We start from the raw sequence: 25,504 nt of genomic DNA on the forward strand, positions 1-25,504 counted from the left end.
TAAACATTACGCATACGCCGAGTATCCACACAAGTTGTCCAATTTTAAATTAAAAGCAAGAAGTGGGCTTTTTGCTTACGTAATAAAAAGCTTTTTAGATATTTCGACTTAAATAAAATTACATTTAAATTGCAGCTGAATTGTTCAGTGTGATTTAATCTCTGCATTTAACTCACCTTTACTGAAGCTGTCACCGTAGATGTTTCGCTGAAATATAATTGCGGTCCCGTGGCCTTGCCGCACCAGGAGCCACCGGTGAATGGACGTCCCAGTTCGCTGAGCTGCAAAGTAAATAAGTAAAAGTTAATTAATTAAATATCAAGTTTGCTGGAATGCAATTCGCAACTGTCTTTAATCCCATTCGCTTTTCTCTTTTTGACACATTTTAAAGCACACACGCATGCTGTAAAAAAGTAGGTTAAGTTGCACTCCAGATTTGCTGTATATTCTGCGTTTTTTTTAATTTTTTTGCATCGATTTTAGTGGAGAATATACATAAAAATGTTTACAGGGCAAGTGAAAAATTAATAAACGTACGGAAGCTGTAACCCACACAACACGGCAATCCATCGCCAGCCAGCACAATCCCAAAGCATCTCCACATTCCCAATTCGAGCTCGAATCCCATTCAATTTAAAAACTGCTGCTGAATTCCCGGGACCAAGCAGCTGGCATGGGTAATGGATTATGACTGTTGTATAAATTTTATTTGCCGGCGCCGTTTGCCGCCTCTTGCGCTCAATATTTGATTGTTTTCCTTTCGTCGATTGCAGCAAACGTGCAACGACAACTGCAGCTGGCAGCGAGCGGCAAGAATGAATGCTGCAAAAAGTGTGGCATACATTTGAGCGCCGTGCTCAACTTCATATTACAACAACAACAAAAAACTATTGGCAATTGTCGAAGGTACGCCAACTGAAACAACATGCAATTCGATTGCCAAGCGCCTAAAAGGGCTCACCAAAGAAAATAAAACAAAAGTAAGAAAGATACAGTTTCGTATGCTCTACTGTGAAATACCCGCTACCCATTTCCAACCAAACCATATTCTAAAAGCATACCCAAATTATATACCAAACATACTAAAATACTCCGAATTTCGTATATCAATATACCGAAATATAATTTCAAGTTATGACATATGGTACAACATATACCAGATTATCAACTAAACCAGCTAAGACCCTTAGTAAGTAGACGTTTTTTCCAAATGTATTTCTTAAATAACTTTGACAATTTTTACTCGATCGCTACCAAACTTCTAAAAAACATAAACCCTATAGTTATTCTCGTCTCGGCTGTTGACTCTGATCAAGAATATATAAACTTTATGGAATCAAAGATGCCTCCTTCTGTGTTTTACATACACCTATTACACCCTTACACTCTATGCGTAACTGGTATCACACAAACAACATGGTTCCTTTTGCGTACACAAATCAATCAATTATTAAAAATATGTATTTATTTTGCAGCCAATTACGAGCTATTACGAGTCCAGTCTGAAATCTGCTTTATTGTTAGACAAACAAATGATCTTTTATTGTGGTAAGCTGGACCTAACACATATTTTTACCAACTTTTTATTATTTGTTTTCGCTCTGCAGAGCTCGAGTTTTTCTGGCCAGAGTGTTTATAAATATTTTTCTCTCACTTCAAAAAAATTTAATGAAAATATGCTCTCAATTAGGAATTGATAAAAAATTACAAATGATTTTAGTCCCAAACTGTTTTTTTGAATTTCAATTTACGCTTTTTTAATGGTAAGCCCCAAGAATTTCAGCAAAAAAAAAAAAAATTACTAGAGTCAAAAACAATCTTTAAAGACATTTTAAAAATTGATTCAGAAAATGTAATAACTATCTTAAGTAAATTTAAATAAAGTGGAAATAATGAATAGTAAATTAATAAATAAACAGATTTATTATTTTAAATAATAAAAATTAATAATAATTTTAGGATAGACTGAGTCTACAAATTGACGAAGAAAATAACTCGTTATGAAAGTGAATTAATTTAAATAGCTACCAACTCAAATGGAATGTTAAAATGATAAATAGTAAAATAATTAAGTAAGTGTGATTTGCAAAATGATAATAATAATAATTACATAATTTCGTGATTAATGATATAATATTAAAAAAATTTAAATAAATTACTCATCCTATGAATTGATTCACAAAACAGATTTTATAAAAAGTGAACTTATTTAATTTCGAATTTATCGCTATTATGAAGTAAATATTCTATGAAGTCTGAGTAGTAAACGATATAGAATTCAATTGTGTATGGCCCCATGAATATCATCGAATGTTGCACGTGCCCCATAGCAAGTTGCAAGGCAGTCGATAGTGCAGCGTGTGCAATGGAAAAAATTACCAGGGTTGTCAATTAGCATTCATTGAGCATAGTTGAGCCAAAGCTTCTATAATGTCGCTAATGGCAACCAAGAATGGCCAACCACATCATCAACAGAGACACAGAGACAGGGAGAGAGAAAGAAAGCAGAGAGGAGGAGAGATATGGTGGCTTTTTTCGCATTGCCTGTGGGCTGCAGAGCTCGTTCGATAGGCTGTCAGCTCATTTACACTGCACCTATTGGCAATGCTTATGAAGGGGGTTGGGGTTCCAATTGATTAAGTTTTTAGTTAATGGGTTATTTGAACTGGGGCGCACACTGACCAGCCATCTAGCCAGCTATCCAGGCAGGCAGGCAGGCTGCTAGCCAGCTCTGTGTCCTGCTAACTGGTTGTGCCATGTCCTGTGGCTGCGGCTGCTTCTGCCATGGCTCCTCGGCTGTGCTCTGCCTCAACTCAAACAACAATTTTTGCTGTAATTGCAAAGTTGCCATCGCCATCGATGTCGTTCATACCAGAGCTCTAGCCAATATTTGTAACTGGTTAGAGTTGCAATTCACTGCTGTCATATGAAATACGAGGAGCAAGCTCTAGGATGGGCCTGACTGTCCAGCATAATGGTAATTTTCTGATTTCGATTTTGTGTAAATTCATTGCAAACTCTGTGGCGACCTCCACTCTTTCTATCTATCTTTCTCCATCTCTCTCTGTGTTTTTGTTCCTTGCCCCCGAAGCATTCACTGTGCGGCCCAGTCTATACTTTAGATCATCATCGTCTTCTTCTTCGTCCTCATCATCGTCATCGCCCATTTTGTCCATTGTGTGCACTGGAGCGTTATTAGCATCGACTTCACAACGAATTATTGGAATTTCGTTTTTGTCTCTCCTATCTGCAATCTTTCATCTCCATTCTGTTCTTATTTTAGTTCCCTGGTCTTGTGGCGTTTTGTTTGATTAAGTGTTGGTTTTAAATTGATTGAATTATTATTGTGGTCAGCTTGGGGAGCCACTGGCATAAATGTAGCAGCAGCCAACGAAAGACACGAGCTGTTGACTTTCCCTACTGTTCCTTGGCTTTGCTTTTGAAATAATTTTAGGGGAATCGAATACAGTTCAAGGCTCACAAAATTTTGAATATTCATGGTAATATTGAACGGTAATTTAAGCATCAAATTGTGTTCTTGGAAATATGCTTTGAGTTGGAGAAGTTTTTGTACTTTTATTCTTATCTAGTTCAGGAATAAGTAAAGTAATTTGAGTTAAGTAAATTATCTATTCATTTACGTTTATGCTTGAATAAATTAAGTTAAGATGTAAATAGAAGCAACTAATTAAGCAATTGTACTTTAATTAATTATTTATCCACCGCTAAGCAGCGTTAGCATTTAATGTACTTAAAGATGTAGTTAAACATCATAGCGAGGGCTCAAGGTAAGTGCATATTTTCATTTAATCTTTTGTGTATGTGTGTGTGAATGTGCTCGTAATCCTGTGCACATATCAATGAAATGCAATAAGTATCTTTCGTCCTGTTTTCATGAGAGCTTATCACAAGAATTGAACTTACGCTCGGTTTAAAAATCCATTTGACCATTTGCACGTCGAGTGTGAAATGTTGCAATGTTAGTTCGTCGTGTTGTTGTTCAGCACAACAACAATCAACCTTTGGCTGATTAAACATGGCTCAATTCGGTCTGTCGACAGATATGCTCACAACATTTTACCTGCTTTTGTTTGGACACAGCTCATCATCAGGCAGTGAGCGTCAGATCCGCGTCATTTAAACAATAACCGATAAAAGTTTTATCTTTTTGTAGAGAGTTGTTATTGCTGTTGTTGTTGTTGTTGTTGTTGAGTGTCGTCGCCGACGCTTCATAATCTGCCCGACAATAAACAAAAGCCTCGCTGCAGAGAAACCTTCAATGGATGCAGCCGTTTCGTTCCTCGATATTCTCTTTGTCTATGAGCAGCATGTTTGCTGGCTTAATTGTAAAACAATTTAAGCGCATAATGCCACATTCGTTCCACTGTATTGAACCCACACTCATTCACTTACAGAGAGTGAGATAAATGGAAAACTTAACAACCCTGTCTGCATTTCTGTTTGATTTACTGTAATTTAAAACATTTGCCACAGTTTTTTACGTCATTGCTATTAAAAAATCATTAAATATAAATTATGCAGCCCGGCAAAGCTTTTAATTTGCAATTCAATGCGTCCTTGTATAATAAATAATATGGAAAAAATAATATGTAAGTGAAAAGCTTGAATGAGGTTGAAGCGAAGATACCCTAGAGTCGAATAGTCTTTGGCTGACTTTATTTACAAACTTGATCATTTCACTGAAATTTAGTTGAACTTTACTTAAAAATATTTAGACATTTCATCAAACGAAAAACAGGAAAAGGAATAAATAATTTGAAAACTGTTTAGGAAGCTTCGAAATATTTCTAACAAAAAAATGAATATAAGTTTTTTACTTTACTTCATTTATTATACATTATTTACAATAATTTGAGAGATAAGTAAAATTCAAAATATACTTAATCTTTTATTCAATACGTTAAAAACTTTTTTGTTTAAGATTTATTGTTTTTCCGTCGAGTATACCGCATTTCTCAGTATCTAACAAAAAAGGAGTATACAAAACAGGAAAACTTGCAAACCTTTCGTAGCATTTTTTCGGCTTCGACTCGTAAATTTACGACACAAACAAATGCCGTTGGGCAGCGCCAAAGGAGCAAAAGTAGTAGGAAGGAATGTACAAGGAGTTTGCCAACTTGAATTATGAGCTTGTCTATGGCACACAAGCGTGCACTCACACACAGACACACTTCCACTAACACTAACAGTCAGACGTATACGTATACATATTTATAGATAGAGCTTAAATTGCTATTGACAAACTGGAATGCATTGTTGCTGTAGCCTGTTGTCTTAGCAGAGGACCGGGAAAACAGGATGGCGAACAAAGAGAAGAGCAGAGAGCGAAGAGTTGACAGTGGACACAGTGGAGAAAGAGAGAGACAGAGATAGAGAGGGAACTTGAAGCGTGGAGACTAAGCGGATGTTATGATTGTCAAATATTGAGTCATTTACTCAAGCTGGCCAGGCCAAAGGACAAGAGGACAACGAGGCAGGGACACAAGCAGCAGCAGCAGCCTGTGCTTTCTCGTTATCGTTGTCCTTGTTGTTGTTGTTGTTGATTTAGGTTAATACGTTTATGCATAAACTTTGTTATTTATGATTAACAATATTAGCAAATAAACAAAGCGCCAGCCAGGACGAACAGCAGCAGCAACCGAAACAGGAACTTCCTCTGCCAGCTGGTTGAGTTTAAAGCAAAAAGTGTTGCTAAATTATTCAAAATAATCCAGAGAAAAAGGTCGCACTAAGGGCATTGCCTCGTGCAAAATGCATGAGTCTCAAAACTGTCTAACTAAATTGAATAACTGATTAAACTGTTACTTGGCAGCCACTCACACGCATTCCTCGCTCTTCCTCTCTGCCTTTTCAGTTCCACATATGTATGTGAAGGTATTGCAAAAACTCGACCAGAGATTGGCATAAATATGAGAGACGGTCAAGAATTTATGTGGCCAGGTCATGACACGAATAATTTATAAAGGAAACCAACCAGGAGAAAACCGAAGCAAAAAATAAAAATAACAAAAAAGAATTGAAAAATAACAACAAGAACAAAATCCGATAGGAATAAAAACTGAAACCGCGTCAGCAGTTAAAAATGTTTGCCTTAAATAAATAAAAACAGGCGCCGGCCAGCAGCGATAAAGCCCGGCAAACGGCAACGAAAACGGACCTCGGCGAATGACAACACAAACCTGCGGTTAGTTACGAGTTTATAAAACTGCAACAAGGCTTGCAAGGAAAAAAATTGCAAATATTTAACTGCATTTTAAAACCAAAACTCGCATGCAAAAACCGAGTTTCGCCCCGGTTCAGAAAAGGACTCGCAAGACTCACACCAGTTCTATTCCGGGTGCAGTTTCCCGTACACATGTCAAGTGCCAAATGAAACCTCAACAGACAGATGGACAGGCGGAAGGATGGACGGACAGAGAGACAGACAGACAGATGGACGGATGGACGGACGAGGATGAGCTGGACAGCACCGCAAAATGTCAGCGCACGCCCCACGCTTGTTCAAAATTTATTGTCACAAAGTCAGCCGAGGGGTGTGGCAGACAGTCAGCGAGGTATGGAGGCGGGCAGCCAAAAAAGAAGAAGCTGCAGCAAAAACTGCAGAATCACTCGCCATCGCTAAACTAATAGGGGAGTATGGGCTCACACAAAGGGTGGAGGATCGAGCGAGAGGGGCACACAATGACACAGCGGGTGAGAGTCACTTTCAGATGGATGTGGCAAGGGAACGAAGCCAAAGCTGAAACATATTTCGAAAGAAGGGAGATGGCAGTGGAAAAAACTACGAAAAGGAACTATCAAAGATAATGTCATTTGGTCAAAAGGAAACCCTGCAGAGGAATGCTAATCAACTTTCACCTAAAAGTACAAGGAACAAATGAGAGAATTTGTTTGAAATAGTGGAAACAATTTTTGAAAGTTATACAACTTTAATACAATGTGAAGAAACCAAAAAACAAGACTTGAATACGTTAGGAATAGTGAGTTCTTAAATTTATTCAAATGTAATAGAGTGAATAAACACAACGATCAGTGTGAATTATTAGAACCTTTAATTTTACAATTCCGTGGTCTTATAAAAGTCGATTGTTATCTCTAATTAGGGGTCTAAGCTGAAAGGAACTTTTATGCATATATATAAATATTGTATTTTAAATTACCGCAGTGCGCGATGGAATCATTTTTAGGATCTTATCCTAGTTATTCAGTGTTTATATGAGATATGAATAGCACCATATGGGAAGATATCTATTTTGTGTTACGATAACTTAGTGACTGTTACATTTTCATGTTCATGCTTGACCAGAGATATTAATCTCTTTAGTTAAAAGAATTTTCTATCTTTTTCAATTCCATCTTCTTTATACTAATATATAGATATACCATTGTTATTTTCTCATATTTATTTAGGTAAAAAGCTTAGATCATTTATAGCTTTCAGCATCTTCGTTAGTATTGAGTAACTTTACAATAAGAGGAAGTATACATAAGCTGAAGTCATTTCTTAAGATCTGATGATGATATGTGTAAAACAAAATATCAGCTCAATAATCTTAAATAAATAATGTACCCAAACATCTCCTTAAATATTGAGTACCTTAAAAACAAAACACTTTTTTGCTACAATCACTTCAATATAAAGAAGTGCCGCTTAAATAATTGCAAGGTAATTATTTACGAAGTAATTCATCAGTTTGAATTGCGAATCTATTAAAGTACTTCTGAATTTGCTGGTTTTGCACAAAATAATCACACCTCAGTTAATACCACAAAGCTGAGGAGGAGATGCCTTGTTTGTGCTCCGTGTTGCTCCTCCCCAAAAAGGGGAAAACACTTTAGTCGCTTTGAGATTGCTTTACCACACCTCAACTGAACTCATCTCAATTTCAAATGCAAAGGTTCTTTGTGCGATGTCCGCACAACTTAAGCTTTGAAATTAATTCAAAAGCTGAAGGGTTGCTTAAGGTAACTAAAAGCGCATGCAAAGTGCATGGTCGATACTCGTTCGGATATCGAAAGGAATTGAACTTCACTCCACTCTCTTTCCCGCCACTAAAACCAAAGCAAAGTGTATTGCAGTAAAACTACATTTAATGTAATGCAGCGGCATCAGATTAGAAGAGTGAATACAGCCACAGCTAAAGATACGTATATACTTCTCTATACAGAGAAAGAGAAACAAAGTTGAGTGGCAGAGTTGATGTTGTAGATACTTATATACAAATGTACATTTGAACATATTGCACAAGTCAATTACAGGGATTTGGTACATTTTATTTGGCCAGGGCTTTAGTTTTACTGTTTAACCAACCCTCACCCATCCAAGCGGAAGTGCTTGAAATGCCAAAGGGGCGTGCCAGAGACCAAAATGTCTCGACAAAAGCACCAATGTCAACATCGTGGAGCCGCAAAAATTGTGATAAAAATATATGTATGTTAAATACTTTTCTGTTCTGTTTCGTTCGCTTCCTTTTTCGCTTCCATTTCGTTTTCGTTTTCATTGCTTTACGTTATTTTTGCTGCACAACAACAGCGAACAGTGTGGCAGAGAGTGAGGAGGAGGGGAAGGGTAAAAAGGGAGACGGCACAATTCAATTCAATTTGCTGGGCTAATGTGGCATTTGTCAACAGAACCAACAGAAAATTACAGAATTACTCGGACATTGATTGAATCGCAGGACGGAGTAAAGCAGGACAGAACAGAGCAGGACGGTCAAACTCCGAGCACCAACGAGTCGCCACCCAACACACACACACACATATATATACACTCATCTCTCTCCATTTAGTCTGGCTTTAAGTGTATTGTGTGTGTGTGTGTGTGTGTGTGTGTGTGTGTGTGGCATAAAATTATGGCAAGTTCAATACCAACAGCAGAAGCGAGAGCAACAGCAAATGGAGTGCAAGTTACAGCAGTCAGCAGAAACGTTTGAGGGGGACGCAACTTACGTAATATTCAATTCAAATTTTAATAAATTAAATTTGCACTCACCTGCATAAAACCCTCGGGACAGCCGGGCAGCTCACCGGTCGGACTCAGATTCGTTTCATAACCGTCCACATCCGTATCGACCATGCCCTCATCGAAGCGGCCCACCGTAAAGCCATCAAAGATGATCTGCAAAGCGAACGAGAAAGAAATAAATACGTATACGTAATATGGTAGTATATGCCTAGTGAAATAGTCAACTTAAAGATACCTATTCTGAGGCAAGTTAACTCCACTAAGTGTATGTGATATATATTTTGTATCGGAAGGTTTTACACTATTGAAAAGAGAGTACAGTATCATATATACTATAGTCATGAACCATTCACGAAAGAGCGAACCAAAATTAACTATTCAATAAAGAATTCAATAAGTTCACTTTCATGGTTTTATTGTGTGTTTTAGTTAATTCTTGTTTAGTTTTACATATTTAATCTTTAGTTATTTCTTATAGACATACTAAATTAGTATTTATTCGACTTTCATTTTTCAGTTGAATATCTTTCTTCAGCTAGTTGAACTGGTGTTTCATCAGTATTTTTTACAATATCATTCAATACCTAAAATATACTATGTGCCATTGATTGTTGCCAATCGAAGTAAGTAAAATACAAACTACCCGATAGAACTGCAGAGGGTATTTGAAATACATTTTATGTTCGTTTAGTTTCACACACGTTAAAGTTATGCAAATGAAATTCTATTGCAAGTGGAAAGACTCTTTGCAGCATTCACTGGCACTGCCCTTTCTTACTGTTTGCATATTAGATTGCCCATAAAAAAAGACAACACACACACACACACACAGCAGGCATGAGAAAACAAGGTCAGGGAGGAGAAAAAGTGCGGCGAAAAAGTATCTGTACCAGCCTCAAGATGGGGGCTCAACTCAAAGTCAAGTGTCTGTTTGCTGTGTGTATGTGTGTGTGTGTAAGTGTATGTGTGTGTGTGTGTGCGGGCGACTGTATTTTAATAAAATATGCAAATAAAGTTGTGCGTGTGTTTGGCATTTTCCAAATTACAGAACAAAACTCTCACAGAAAAGGGTTTTCAACTTTCTGGTGGCTTCTTTATACATTTTTTAACACCTCAGCACACGTAAACAGTGTCGCAAACAGCAAATAGAATGCAACACGATTTTAATTTCGAATATTAAACCAACTCGAAATATCTATGGAAATGATGGTCGTCACCTGTTTTGCATCGTTTGGACCAAAGCTCTTGTGCAAAACTTTTCCGTTTTTGCCAACTTTTCCCCGTCTTTCTGGACACACGAAACTCTCCTGGGCAAGTGCTCGTAATTTATATCGTTTTTCGTTTTTTTTTACGGAGTTTTGCATGTTAAATGAAAGTTGTGTCCAAGTTGTTTTGCCACATGTAACGCTATCAAGTGAGCAATGCTTTCATTTCTGTCCGTTTTACACCCATTCGTGTTGTACACGCAACTTCAGAACGCTTTCAAAAGTAGATGCACAACTTGGGATTGCGTAATTGCGGTACTTTCATCTAACACTCGCAATTTAATGTTTTGCTATTATTTACTTCTCGATGATAGCTCTTAAATGTGCGTTTATTCTAGTGTTAATTACTGCATCAAGTATACGGTGTGTTGTATTTCATTTAGTGAGCAAATTCTATTTAATACAAATCGGAATTTAAAATTTGCGGAATATTAAATGAAAAGTTTAATATTATCACACGTTTTGTGTCACATAAACTAATCTCCAACATATAGTATATTTTTATTCAAAGAATTTCAAGCAGAAAATTAAAAATGATAACAAATTTATCACAGAATAATTAGAATTAAATCCCAATGTCGAAACGAAAATGGTAAAGGGTATTGCAAATAATAATTATGCTGCGTAAAATAAGAAACTCGAATTAAAAAGAAGAAAAAGAATTGAAAAGCTCTCATTCGCTTTCGCTGTGTGTGTGCAATCAACGTTTCCAAATACCAGAAAATACTCAATTATTAAAAGGGAGCCAAGCAAAATGCATCTATAAATGAGAAAATCGCGTTTAAAAAGCGACCTGCAAAAATATTCGATTCCAATGTATAAACAAATATAAAGGGGCATTTAAAATACTAACAGAGAAAAAAAATAATAAATGAAAATGGCATATAAAAACCAAAAAATTATGCAGCTATGTGAATTTTATATGAAAATATCTGTTGATTTATGTGCGGCTGGTAAAAATCGCTGGCTTTTATTACAACAATTTAATATGGCAGCAGTAACATATACTGACAAATACAGGAGACTTTTCTGGCAAAATTTACCGCAACTCTCTTCATTTTTTCCCTATCTACTAGGTGAGGCTTTAAGTCACCTGTCCCATGAACTGGGGGAGTCTCTCACACCCAATCTGGAGCGGGGAGGGCGTGAAAAATGCGCTCAGCTCGTAGCGTAAATTACATAGTGCAACTTCAGGATATTTGATTAAAGCATAAAAAATTGAAAAACGCATCATGCAGGGAGTTTTGGGGCCAAGTTATTTCCATTAAAAATTAGCCGCGGGAAAAAGTTGCAGCAGCAACTGAAGCAGCAGCAAGGGGACCTAGGGTAATTTAAACTTTTGCTCTCGTTGGGAGAGAAACACACACCGACAATCATCAATCAATACGTATGGTAGCAGGAGAAGAAGGACGAGTTGACAGACAAGGACGAGGACGAGGACGATGGCGATGTTGTCCCCTAAACCGGCGCGTAACATTATTATTTTAAGCAATTTCCCACGCAGATGCACAGCAGGGGAGTCAATGGGAAATGGGAAAAATGAAGAGAGATATAAGGATAGAAGGGAGAGACTGAGAGAGCGGGTTTCGCCTGAGGTATGTAGATGGATAAAGTGAAAGCCAAGCACATGATTTATACGCGTTCCGAGCAGATTCAGCCACGTTTATCAGCGTGGTCTACAAATGCGGAAACACAAAATAAAAGTTATAACTTATGCATGACAGATTTGGTGCAAGGTGCAAAGCTGCTGAAGCTGCTGAAGCTTTCGTGGCATCAACAGCCAGCAACTTTGCATATATCATCTTATATACACGTGCAGCTATAGAGAGCCAAGAGTGAAGTGTGAAGAGTGAAGGCACAGGCACAGGCAATGCCACTGTTCAGGATTACGAAAATGATTGAGAAATGGAGCAGCAAAGGACTCACTTCGTTGTCGTTGTCGTCGTCGTCAACATCTCCTACCTAGTTACTGTTTTTCTGTGTCCTATTTACAGCTTGTCTCCCCATCTAGATTTGGATTGGGGGCAACACCGAGTCTTGGTAACGCTTCACCCACACCTCAAAGCTTGTTTCCCTCGTGGAGCTAACTGCTCATTGCGCTGTTACGCAAATTGCATGGAAATCAATTATTTTCGAAATTGAAATTGACGTTTTTCTGACAGTTTGCCAAAAATGTTTTGAAGCGTGTCTAATTTTATTGTCAACGTTTTCGTCATTTTACTCTTGACAGTCTCGACTCACTGTCTGTGCCTCAAAGGCGCTTTTAAAGACCTCGCTCGCTTAAAGAGTGCTCGCTCCCCCATTCTTGTGCCTACTCGTATTGCGTTCGCTGACAGCAAAACAGCTTGCCAGCAGCATTTGGGCCATAGCTCAGTCATATCCCTAATTGAGCACGCACATAAAGTCAGAGCTGCGCACAGCGCACAGGCATCCATCACAGTGTAATAGAAACGTACAAAAAAACCGAGGAGAAGCACAGACAAAAAGTGATGAATCTTTACGCAACTGAAACTAAAATACACTACGAATGCTTTAAAATAAAATCATTTCATATTATATGTTTAATCTATTCTTTTTTTAGGCAAAAATCATGAACGAAACTCACGCATATGGACATGAGTTAAGCTTAAAGCTTAGCGCATGGCTTTGTAGCTTTTTTTGTTGAAAGCTCACTAATACATGCGCGCTTATCAATACGTTGACATATGTTAGACCTTATCATATTCTTCTATTTATTTTTGGATATTCAACGCGATTTAAATATGTTCTGTGATTATTATTTATTATTATTGAGATTTAAGTCTTCACTATTTTGATGCGTTCTTTATTTATTTATCTATTTAACTTTGTAATCCTATCGATTGAAGTATAGTACTATTCAATTATGTATTCCAGATGGATGTCAACATACTAACTTAAATTTGATTCAATTCAATTCAATAATAGAATATTATAATACTGCTGATTTTTATATGTTTCGAATTATTGATGTCTATATGGGGATACTTTGTATTCTACTCTCCTTTATTTAAATGTTAGTACAATATTTGTTATGCATTATATAACTATTATTTCCATCGACTTAAATGTGATTTATGTTATAAAATATAATCTTTTTTAATACAACTTTCATGGATTTAATTATTATTCGAGTATTTATTATGCCTTGAACACAACTTAGAATGTGGCAAAATTATTTATTCCTCTTTTTATTGTATTTATTTACTGCAACTATTCTAACTCAATATTCTCTGAGCAAGTGTATTCACAGCTGGCACATTGTCATCTGCAACTTTGCGTCTCTTTATGGTACAGCATTGTGCCCAAATGTTTTACGGTGCATTTGTGCGTGACAAGAGTTCCACACTTGCCTCCAGTTGGAGGATGTCTGCATATATACAGACACTCAGATACACACACTCTCTCTCTCTTTCTCTGTGCCCCCCTCACTCAACACTCTTCGGTCTCTTTTCGACGCTGTCTCCCACGCTTTTCTGCCTCTGTTTGTGTGCATTGCAGTTTTATGTCGCCGGCGCGCCTGCTAATCTTTGGCCTACGGCGCGCTAAAGCCAACAACGACAAACAGCCGGACAACAGTCCATGCAACAGCACGGCAAACACTACAGAATGGCATACTGACTATTCCTCCCCTCCATTTGAGTAACCCACAATCACACGGCCGTCGACTCACCTGAACGATGTCGCCTTGATCATGGCCGGACGCGGTGAATGTCAAGTGACAGAGGAAGGGCAATTTATTCCACTGTGGTGTTGGCACTTTTATGGCATATGTACGTCCAATATCCCCATAATATGTCCGATTGCACACTGTCCAAGAAAAGATACGAAAAGAGTTACACAAACAGACACAGATAGAGATACTTATGCAAATGGTGGCAGGCTTAAAACAGTCACTCACCGGAACAGTGTTTGGGCTCATCACTGCCATCGGCGCAGTCGTTGCGTCCATCACAGTATTTGTCCAATGGCACACAGATGCTGCCAATGCTGCCGCTGCCTTTGCACGCAAACTCCGAGACGCGACAGGCGAGGCACAGGCTTAATGTGGCCAAGAGCAACGTTAACAGCAGCAGCCAGCCAGGCTGAGCTAGCCTGTTTCTCTGTTGCAGGCTCAGCATCTGGAAGGCAAAGGGAGAGGGATACAGGAAAATTAATTAAATGGAACATTTTTATAAGTTAAGGTGAACTCATATTTTTAATAAATATATATTATGGTGCAGACAGTTAATATATTAAGTTAAAATTCGTAAGACCGTTTACCTTAAGAGTTTTATAAGCTAAATATATTGTAAATTGTAAGCTTGTATCTGACAGTCTAGCACATTATGGTTTCATTTTTGTTTTTCGTATAAAAATAATTCTTATACGGTGCCTTTATAGAATTCTGACCTAATTGAATTACTTTCATCTATTTAATTGGAATTTTCTGTTTTAAATTTTTTTACACATTAAATAGTAAATTATTTGGTTAATTATACTAATTTGTGCATATTTGATATTCGAGCTTATTAATAAAAGTAAATTCAACTTTTTTTTTCTAAGGTCCTTTTAATGATCGAATGTGAATTAAAGTAATTTAAATGAATTACTTTCATCTGTTTAATTTCACTGTGTTAACCATGGGACATTTATTTTGAAGCAGCCACAGCCCTCGAAATTTATGTCTCAATACTATGTCAACAATGAACAAGTTTCAAATACACTTTGCTGCCATGAAATACTTTTGCTAGAAAATATCTGTGTAAAGTGTAAGTGTAACTCAAGTGCTGGGCTGCGATTGCAAAGACGATTGCGCTTCCGAAGGATACTATGTTGTGCCTTTTTATGGCGATTCAGAAATTTCTAAAATGCTTTTGTACAATTTCTTGTAGAATAATTACAAATCCCATTGAATCTAATGTCCTCTTGCCCTCCACACCGAGCGTGCAAGTGAAAACTTTCGACATAAAGGCGACTGCTTCCCCTTCTCGTTGCAGTCAGGACCTTCGAAATATCTCAGGCTTTTCATAGCTTTTAGCTGCCAACGTCTTACGTTGTTGTTGTTGTTATTGCTATTGTTGTCTGGCTAAAGCCGTGCAGACATTTGAACGTAACTACTTCAAGTTTTATGTTGCCGTCAACCTTTTTTTTTCTGCTGCCCCCTACATAAGGATATATTTTATGGGGCATACGTGGGCCTCGGCATATTGAAAACTCAGCATTGTTATGACTTTGAAACCGAGTGGGAGGCGCTGAGTAAAGCAGAAAACGAGAACAAGCGTTGCAAGTCCAGATAAGCGGCAGGTGCAAAAACTGTTATCGGGAACTGAGCCGGTTATCGTGCATGGGGGGCAAAAGTTCTTAAAGCGCACTTGATTGCTCAAATCCTTTGTGTATCCTTTTAAGCCTTTTGTTTTCCATTATGCGCCGGAAGTGTTGTAAACACTTCAGCAAAGCAAAGGCTGACACAAAAACAAAAAAAAGAGAAGCAGAACACAACCAACTGATGAAGAAAAACCAAAGCCAGGCAACAATAACAACAGCAAGCAGACTGCCTGGGAAAGAAGTTGCACCCCAAACATTAAACCATGGCATCAGCAACAGCAACAGAAGCAGAGACAGAGGCAGAGGCAGCTATTCCCTGACTGGCCGAGGAGGAGGACAACATGCCGAGACAGCAGCTCGGCGGGAAACTGTCGCTCCTCTCCTTCCGACTTTCTTTCGCTGACTATATGTAAATTTGACGACAGTTTTAATAAAAATAAAAGAAGGCACGGAAATAAAGCATAATAATGTGTGATGACAATCACAAGACAACCCCAAAAGTGGGCGGCAGATGAATTCACCCTAGAAAGGGAGCAAACTCAAAAAAAAAAGGGAAGGAAGGTGCGTGTCGAATGGGAAAGCACTCATAACGCTTGGTTTGTCCCTATGTCTACAAACCCTGAAGTGCGCTCCTCTTCTGGCCTGTCAATATGCTACCCGTCGAGTTATGCAATAATTGTAACTCTGTGTGTGTGTATGTGTGTGTGTGTGCTTTGAGAATGCTTTGCATAAGTTGATGTGAGCTGAGTTGTGTCTTGTGAAGCACTTTAAGTTACTTAGCCAAGGCCTGGAGTGGCGCCCAGGGAATGCGATCTTGCCAGGGATTTGTCGTTGACAGGAACTTGCAAGTGGCCAACGCGGAATGTTAAAAGGGGCCGAGATGATTAGTTCAGTGCACAAGAGAATTTACAAGTAAAATTATTATAACAATAAAACAAAAGAGCTGATGAAGAGCGTCAAAGCTGTGGGAATTTCCCGCATGAAGAAAGAGACATAAAGTTGCGATAACGAGTTTAAATTCAAATGTAAAATCTTTATGAAGAATTTGGAAGATGAAAGTTAAATACTGTGGAAAAAGCGCTTACGTTAAATCGATTTAGTTCTGAAGAAAATCAGAGCATCGAGTTACCTCCTAATGCTCATCGTCAATATTCAATTGGCCAAATGAATAAGTAATTGTGATGTATGCAAATACGTTGCACACAGGTTCTTAAGCCGTTGGCTGTAATTGCCGGAATCCCGCTTAAGTTGTAAGCTTTTCATATCACCATATTTGCCAAACAATAACCTATGCCTGGGGATATGTACTTGAGCTGAAATTGAAATGGAAATGGAAATGCGGTCCACTCTTAGTCACTCAGTGCTTTCACGTTAATGGCCAATTCGAGTGAGTGGAGCGGAGTCGACGGGCTGAGCTTAGTAATCCAATCAATGCACTCTCATGCCTCGACACAATCAAATTCTAGTTACAGACTCTCAAGTCTTTCGACCATACGCGTGGCACAATTAGAGAGCACGTATGTGCTCCAAAAGCGACATGCAAAAGGGAAAAAAGACGATGAAGCTGTAGCAAACTATGCGAGCACACAAGCTGGAGCCAGGACGAAGCTGGAAGCAGGACAATGGCGATGGCAAACAGCCTGACTGCCACTCAGTCAGCCAGTCAGAGAGTCAGGCTGTCGGGCAACATTTGCCACAATTGACAAAGAATTTATGCGATGCTTATAAAAGGCTTATGGGGTAAGTCCTTTCACCCCGTCGGAGACACATACGCACGCAGGACACGGGACATAGGACACAGCACATGCGAGTGAAGTGGAGTCAACATGAAAGACGAGAGAGAAATTTACTTTTTTTGTGGCAGCTGCAGAAGCCGAGCGCAGAGATGACGATGTTTTTGGGGCACCCAAAGTGACAACAGTAAATAAAGTTGGGGCGGAGATGCCGCAGCCACATGGAAAGTAACAGCACCGTGTGGCATTGCACATAGCTCGACAAAATGGAAATGAGAACTAAGAAAAAATAAGACCGAAAAGAAAGAAGACTGAAAACTCGCGCGCGACTGCTCGCGGCGAAATTGCTGGAAAATGATGTTGCAAATGTGAACATTTGTATTTTGTATATTTGTCTTTGACTTTTCGTGGCCCAAAAAAAGGAAATGTAATTTTTTCAGGCTTTCCCCAAGAAAAAGCACGTAACGGAATGCTAGATTGTGAGCTACCTTTGGCTGTATTTAGAAATTTATAAGACGAAAATGTCTTTTAATAAAAACAGTCCTCAAATTAAAGAAAAATATTTAATTTAAAAATAGTGTTTCGCATTATTTATTACAATTAAACATTAGATTATTATTTTACACCGAATTTTAAATTAAATTTAGAATATCAGAATACCCATCATCAAAGTGGACGAGGGTATAAAAAAGAAATATAATTAAATTAGCGTTGAGGGCAACGAAAATGTTTGTATTAAAAAAAAGAGACCTAAAAGCAGCATCAAAGCCCATAACAACAACAATAATAACTGCCGAAGAAAGAGAGAGGCGACTTCAATGGCCAGAAGGCGTCAAGAAATTAGCATAACAAAGCCATTAGAGGGAGGCGAGAGGCGCGAGACAGCAGCAGTAAACCAAACCAGCAAACAGCAACCAACAAACACAAGGCACAAGGCGCGGTAGCAAACCAAAAAACGCTTGTGATTTCAAAGGCCAAACGCAGTGGCAATGGCAAAGGCAAAGGCAATGGCAATGGCGACTGTGTGGCAGCTACACGAATGGCGGCGCTGTGTGCCACTGACACCACAGCTGTGGAGCAAGGACGCACCAGCAGCAACACAAACAGACTACAAATGTCACCAGCAGAGAGAGAGAGCGTAGCCAAAGCTCGAGCAGAAGCAGTTTTATTCGTTGGTGGCCACCAACTCGAATTACAGCTCAACGACTGCGAGGTGGCGTCGGTGGAGAAACATTGCTCGTTTACATTGCTTCAATTTTGCTCATTTTTTTTCGTTCTTTTTTTTTTAACTGTGGCCCGTTACGTGCCCAGCTACTTTTTGAGTAATGGCCAAGATTACGCTGCAATGTGCAGGCAGCAGGAGATGGATGAGATGAAGGAGGATGGGAGCCATGTCTTTCGACAATTTAAACTTGGTGTCACGCATCACGCTTTGGTCTAATGAGCGTCGTCGTCGTAGTCGTCGTGCTCATGCTCATCCTGATAGTCATCCTCCTCCACATGCTCTTCTCGTGGCAATTGCAACGTGATTTGGCGACACTGAATGCCGCTGCTCAATCACGCTTACTGTTCAGTCACTGCAACTGGAACTTAGTGATGTATAACGCTTGGTCACATGTGGCGTATGAGTAATATTTAATTGTATGCGATCCACTGGGCAATGGATGTTAAATGAATTTGTTAAGCTGTCATGTGAGAGTAATCACTCCAGGAGTAATCAAGCACGAAGCCGAGCAATGCTGCCAACAAGCAATCTGATTGGCAAGACAAATAGTTATCGTTGAGAGAAAGTGCCAAAGAATGAGAGAATGACAGAGAATAGAAAAAAGGCTTTGGCATTGGAATGTTGAAGGACAATTTTCTTTCTGGATTTGTTGATAACTAATTTGTGACTTATAATTATTTTTATTAGTTTCTATGCTTTTGTTATCCCACAATGTATTCTAGAACTGAACTCAGAAATTTAAGTAAAATATTAAGGTATTTTGGAGTTATTAACTATTAAATATTCAGTATTTCTTTTTCAAATGTCCAATATAATATACAATTAATATATCCAATATCTACAAGGAAATTATGTACAATTGATTAAATTATTTAAAATAAACTTAAAATGTAAATATTTTAGAAATTTTATATTGAAAAAGTGGATTGATAGGAGAGTTCTTAACGGAACAGTAAATAAAACACATCCATCTGCTTTGACTATTTATTCGCGACTATATTGTTAATGCTAGTTAACATAATTTATGCAGGACAAATGTGCTATATGCGAATTTACATTATTTTCAACATTTTATAACCTCTTCATATATCTGAAAATTGTGCTAATTCCAACAGTTTTTCTTCATAAATACCATATGCTGGCATTAAAAGTCTGCTAAGATTAAAATAACGACATCTACTATATATATGCTTTAAATGCCGAGTCAGCTTTTATTATAGACCATAAACACCGCCATTCCATGTCTGCGCTAGATACATGATATGAGGAGGATCATCAAAAAGATGACTTATTTGGCATTCTATTGTTGTCATTTGTTTGAAATGCTGCGACATGATTGGACTTATTTCCACATGCAATGTCTTTAACTACATACGAATGTATGTCCCAGGGTGAGCTCAACTAGTGCCGCAGTCAGTCTGGAGCTGTGCCACATTGGTTGCTCCCAGTCAACTATGCAGCTGGCAAAGTCATGACTATTAAAGTTGCAATCATAAAGCTTGAGGGGGGGTGAAGGCAGACCTCACTGACTTCGTGCCTGCTGCTGGTACATTAAAAATGTAAGCTTAATTTTAAAGCTCAGCGCTGCGTGTGTCTGTCTGTGTTTGTGGAAGGCCAAGTATGTGGGTGTTAAAACTACATATTACAATGCCCAGTCCCAGTTTCAGTTACAGACCCAGATCCCGATCCAGAGTCAGGAGTCTGGTCATGGCACTCTGGCGCTTTTGCAGTGCCTCTGAAAACATTTCGCATAAAATGCCAAATGCTTTTGTGAGCTCGTAAAGCAAACGATTGTAACCAAAAGCAACTGACAACAATGTGTGTCTGGATGTGTGTAAAAGCAAAGGCCCGAAAACTGTTCCGCAAAACTGTTCAACAATTTTAGTCCGCGGGTTTGCAAGCCAAACAAATTGCATATGAGCATTTTCAATTTAAATTTTTTCCGTGCCTCGAGCACTTTACATGGCGCTTGATGCCAGAGAAGTGCGAGAGTGGAGCCCAAATTGAAATTTCTGGCCAAGAAGTGTGCAAGAAAATAAAATGCAAAATGATGCACAATGGCACATAGAATGTGGCCATGCAGTGCAGTGCAATGAACTCAAGGCTAATAGAGAGAAAGAAGACACGCAGAGCGACCAGGTGCTAACAGGCATCTTGTGTGAAATCCAAGGACTGCAGACATTCCATGCCTTTGGCCATGGCAGCAGGCCAAGCACCTGCACTTGAAAAAATAACTGCTTTAATAAGTTTAAGTTTGCTTTAAGTTTAATAAGAACAAATTACAACTGACGAAAGACAAATTTATAATAAGCTAAATGTAAAAATATAATATAATGTATATAAAATATATATAACTATTATTTGTTGTTTACAAATACCTATTATTTGCGACGTTCGTTTCTCTCAGTGTATTGCTTGACATAGCTCAGCATAATGAACTGTAGTCTCTCGCACCACAAAACAAATACATCACGCATACGCACTGGTGTCTAGTTACGGCCATTGAAAGCAATGCCATGTACAAAAAAGCCTCACTAAACACTTGAGCACTGAGCACTGACATGCAGATGGGGCTGCAAACTCTTCTCACATAATGGTCTTTGGGCGAGTACCTTTTATCGGCAATATATATTAGCAGAAAGCCAGAAAACAGCAGGAAAAACAGAAACGAGCAGAGACACACACAAATAAATAGATAAACAGAGACGAGAGCAAATCTTATGAATGTTTGAACATACTTTAGCACTTTGACACTCTTGCCGACGGCTAAAATGGCATTGCCTACTGCGACAATAGCTTTTTTTTTCGACCAATTCTCTGCTTTTGGCTTTTGTCGTTTAGGCGACCAAGACGAGCAGCGAGTGTTGCCATTAAATATATGGTCAGGAGAGAGGGGAGAGCAGCAAAGGGAAGGTAAGTAACTACGTGTCGTGTAGCTAGCTTAGCGCTTGTCTTAGATTAATAGCAGTCGGCAGTCGGAAGTTGGCAGTTGTCATTGACGATGCCATTGCGTGTGGTCTACGTGCCAGAGTGCGCCTTGATGTAGGCTACGCTTTTTTTTTGTCATACACATGATTTCAAAATCCAATTCTTGTTCATGTTTCAAAGAGCAGATTTACCGGGAATTGTTCTATAAAAAATAAAGAACTGTCCCCATCAGCAAATTGAATTCATATTTCGCAAAAAGCGAACGATTTATGTATTGAAACTAGCTTTTACATTTTGCTTGCAAGCCAGTCAATAAATAAATCAAAATTTATCTATACAATTTGTACAAAAGAGAATTAAATGAAAAATACACGTAAAGAGCTTTGTGAGTTGCGCCGGACTTTTATTTTAGTAGTTTCAGTCAGGCAGGCAGCAGCATTGCAGCTGCTCGTAAATAGAAAAATGTAAAATTTATAGAAATTCAAATGCAATGGCGCAGCCTCCACGTAAAGCTGGCTTAAAGCATTCGCACAGCGTACACAGCGAGTGCGCCGGGAATGGAGATGGAGATGGCAACGGAGAAAGAGAAAGGTTATCGTTTTGGTAGTGAAAGGGTCAGGGCAAGAGTCCTATCAATGGCAACCGCTGCCACAGCTTTGGCGCTGCTACAAAATGCCAAATTTGCATATAAAGTAAAATTGAAAATGCCGGTGGGAAAAGCGAAAAGAAAACCCCAGACCTCAAGCTCTAAAACGAGCCCCAAAGAAAACCAAACGAATGCACTTCCTCAACTTTCAGAGAAAGAGAGAGAGAGAGAGAGAGCGAAAGGGGGAGGCACCGACAGGCAAAGAAAAAGTGAAGCTAAACATGGAATGCAATGCCAACTACTCGTAGGTTCAACTACTTCATCTGAGCGAAGCCGCTTTAATGCTGGCAAAAAAGACGTTCCCAAAATATTTACATTGATTTGGTGCCGTTGACGATGCTGCTGCTGCTTTTGCTTTTGCTCTTGCTGCTTTTACAGTTGGAATTCAAGTATAAATTGCAGGCACTTTATATTTGATGGGCATTCAGCGGAAATGCGCGTCACGTACAGCAGACTTCCCCTCGTCCCACAAACAGACTCAAAAACCAACAGGCCGCAAATCAAAACGGACCACGAAACGCAGCGGTAACTCCGCTCGCTCCCTTCCACCACAAACAAAATAAAGAATTACCAAAGAATCCAGTGGACGAATTTTACACTCAAAGAAGCTATTCGTGTAGCTCAACTTGAATACGAGGATTATTAATGTAAATACTGAAGAAACTTCTACGATTGCTGTCTATAATATAAAAGTAAATAAGTAGAACAAATTATCTTTTATTATAGGCTATTATTATTATATATAATAATTATTTATAATATAAATAAGAAAAATTAAAAAAAAAAAAACCACAAATAAAATAAATCGTTGTACTGCAGAAGCTTTCGTCTTTTGCCGCTTATTGCATACGTGAAACAATTTATAATATGTACATACATATATGCATGTATTTAATACAAATAAAAATAATGTATTTGCTACAAATTTTTCTTTTAATATTGGTAATTCAATTTGATAAATTGTTCCTAATATCATCAATAAATTGTTCACAATAATATAATCAACTTCTCGATAATACATTTATATTCAATTTGAATTTGAATACATTTAAATTATTTATTATGAACTAAATATGTTAACATGGTATTATACAAATGCTATGTAACTTTCTTGAGAAGTTATCGACCATTTCTCGCAGTGTATTCGGCTGTCAAAACGCGTCGCACGCGCAACTTCACTATTTTCACTTGCTTCTTTTTTGGCTCGAACCTGTTTTTTTTTTTTCTGCTCTAGGTAAACGCTGCGAGGGAGGCCCAAACTAACTGATACAAATTTGTTACACGTACAGCACTCCATAGCTATCTATATCTCTGTGTGTATAAGTGTGTGTGTATGTTTTAGTGTGTGTGTGTGTGTTGGTGTACGTGTGTTCGTTAGCCTAAAATCCGCGCTGGTTATAAGCCTGCCTAGCATTGTTGTTGTTGCTGTTGCTGTTGCGAGACGAGCTAAAAACTAATTCGAAATTCATGGGCTCGATTTGCATTTTTGATTACTCGAATGCACCACGTGCTGAGCAGAGCGAGCGAGAAAGAACGAGTAAGTGAGAAAGAGAAAGAGAGTGAGGAATATAGAGCGTGTCAAGTTAGTTGTAGTTGGAACATTGTCTTGGCCAGGCTAACACACAATGCTAACGAAACCAGGCAAAGGTGTGATATTTATATTTATGAACGCAAATTGTACGACAAACGCTTGGGGAATTTTTCGTTAGTTTTAAGTAATTGGGCGCCATTTTTATAGCACATTGTAACATAGACACGATACTGTCTATGTATGTGTGTGTGTGTGTGTGTGAACAGTCACAAGGGACGCATAGCAAAATACATAAATATTAAAATAAAAATAAAATTATAATGTATGCGTTATGGTTTAATTGGCTGCAGTAAAACGTGTGCATATATTGCCTTCTCTTTTGCACAAATTCTCTCTCTTTTTCGCCGTTTTATTCACTATGGATATGTGCATAAAACGTGTAGCTTTATAATTTTTTGTAGCGGTTTTAATTAAAAGTGTGGAGTTCGCTGTGGCTAGAGAGGATATGGACAAGACCAGCTTCTAGGGGAAAACAGAATGTAAAACTTTTAACGTGAAGCCAAGGGAATTATGGCGATGGAGGGAAGGCTATAAAGTGAGCAGGAAGACTATAAACACAGAATTAAGAGCTGCATGAATAAACTAAGTGCCAACGCTTTAATAGAGAGTGTTCGACTACAATTAACCCTGTTCCTTCGATCACTATAATTCGAGTGCAAATAAAATGACCTGTTCACTCATATTTATGTTATTATCAACATTTTTATGGATCCAGATCAGCGCCATATACATAAATGGATTATATCTTTTAATTATGCAGATAGAACTATAGGCAGGTGGCTCGCATAATTATCAAACCGAATGATTTCCTCTTTTTTTTGTGTTTATGAATATTTATTAACATAGTTGTAAACAAAAAATAATGAAATCCTGTACAGAAATACAAAAATATACTAAATTGTGCTCCCCTTTAACTTTTCAGTTATGTGTGATTTTTAATACATCCAAAGACTATTATCTTTAATAATGCTTTTGGTTTGATATTGCGTATTTGCAATCATATTTTTAACCTTTCCTCTCTTGCTGGTATCGTATACAAATTATAAGTTCAAAGATAATTCCCTTGACCTGTTTCACTAAACATATTATATCCTATGCTCTCTCATTTAATCGGAGCACTTATAGTAAAAAATATAGAGAAGTATCACTGCATAATATATTTATGGAATTCTTTGGTTGGGAAATCAAATAACCTTTTTCACGTTAATTAAACAAAAAGCGTTGATATATAAAATTTAATGCACTTCTCTGAACTATAAGTGTCAGCAATTAAAAGTCAGTTACTTATGAGCTAGCAACTATACATAAATTGATAACTGTGACTTAAGTATTTATAACAATGCTTAGCACAACGACACAAATGTTGTAGATTTGCATAGCAAAAAGGGGAAACAACGAACATTATTCACATTCACATTTTATTGCATAAAAGGTGTTAATTTGCTTGGGTAACCAACAGTTTTCGTCTGTGCGGGCGTCGCATTCAACTAATTCTGACAAATAACTCTATTAATATCAGGCGCCAGAACTTTCAAATATGCTAAAATTGTCACTGTCATTTGCCATTGGCCTGACGATGATAATTGTCTACGTGTTTGCGTGTCTCCTGCACATTAGGCGGAAGTTCGACGCTATTGCTGGCAGCATTTCGTTCGCAGTCAATGACTTAATTAGTCAAAAATTTCAACAATGTCGAACCTCGACTCGGTTGCCTGCTGACTACTGCTGCTTCAGCTCGGCTGTAAGCTGTCAAAATGTCATTTCGAGGTCTCCAGCCACTAATGCTTTATTAGCTTTTGCGGGGA

At 38.1% G+C, this 25,504-nt stretch overlaps 1 protein-coding gene across 2 annotated transcripts in view; it reads right to left on the reverse strand.

Annotated features, from left to right (window-relative positions):
* LOC133844321 (uncharacterized) overlaps window positions 1–25,504 on the reverse strand; it is a 76,778-nt gene that overhangs the window by 40,464 nt on the left and 10,810 nt on the right. Inside the window, exons 2-5 of one of the 2 annotated variants that reach the window (XM_062278250.1) lie at window positions 14,171–14,390; window positions 13,943–14,079; window positions 9,014–9,139; window positions 177–281 (exon numbers count right to left, since the gene is read on the reverse strand). In XM_062278250.1, coding sequence (XP_062134234.1) covers window positions 177–281; window positions 9,014–9,139; window positions 13,943–14,079; window positions 14,171–14,390 — 588 coding nt within the window. Of the gene's footprint in view, window positions 1–176; window positions 282–9,013; window positions 9,140–12,213; window positions 12,407–13,942; window positions 14,080–14,170; window positions 14,391–25,504 lie in introns of those variants that run through there. The other variant, XM_062278251.1, reaches the window with a different exon arrangement.

The sequence above is a fragment of the Drosophila sulfurigaster genome, chromosome 3 (assembly GCF_023558435.1).
Source record: "Drosophila sulfurigaster albostrigata strain 15112-1811.04 chromosome 3, ASM2355843v2, whole genome shotgun sequence".
In the NCBI taxonomy this organism is placed as follows: Eukaryota; Metazoa; Arthropoda; class Insecta; order Diptera; family Drosophilidae; genus Drosophila; species Drosophila sulfurigaster.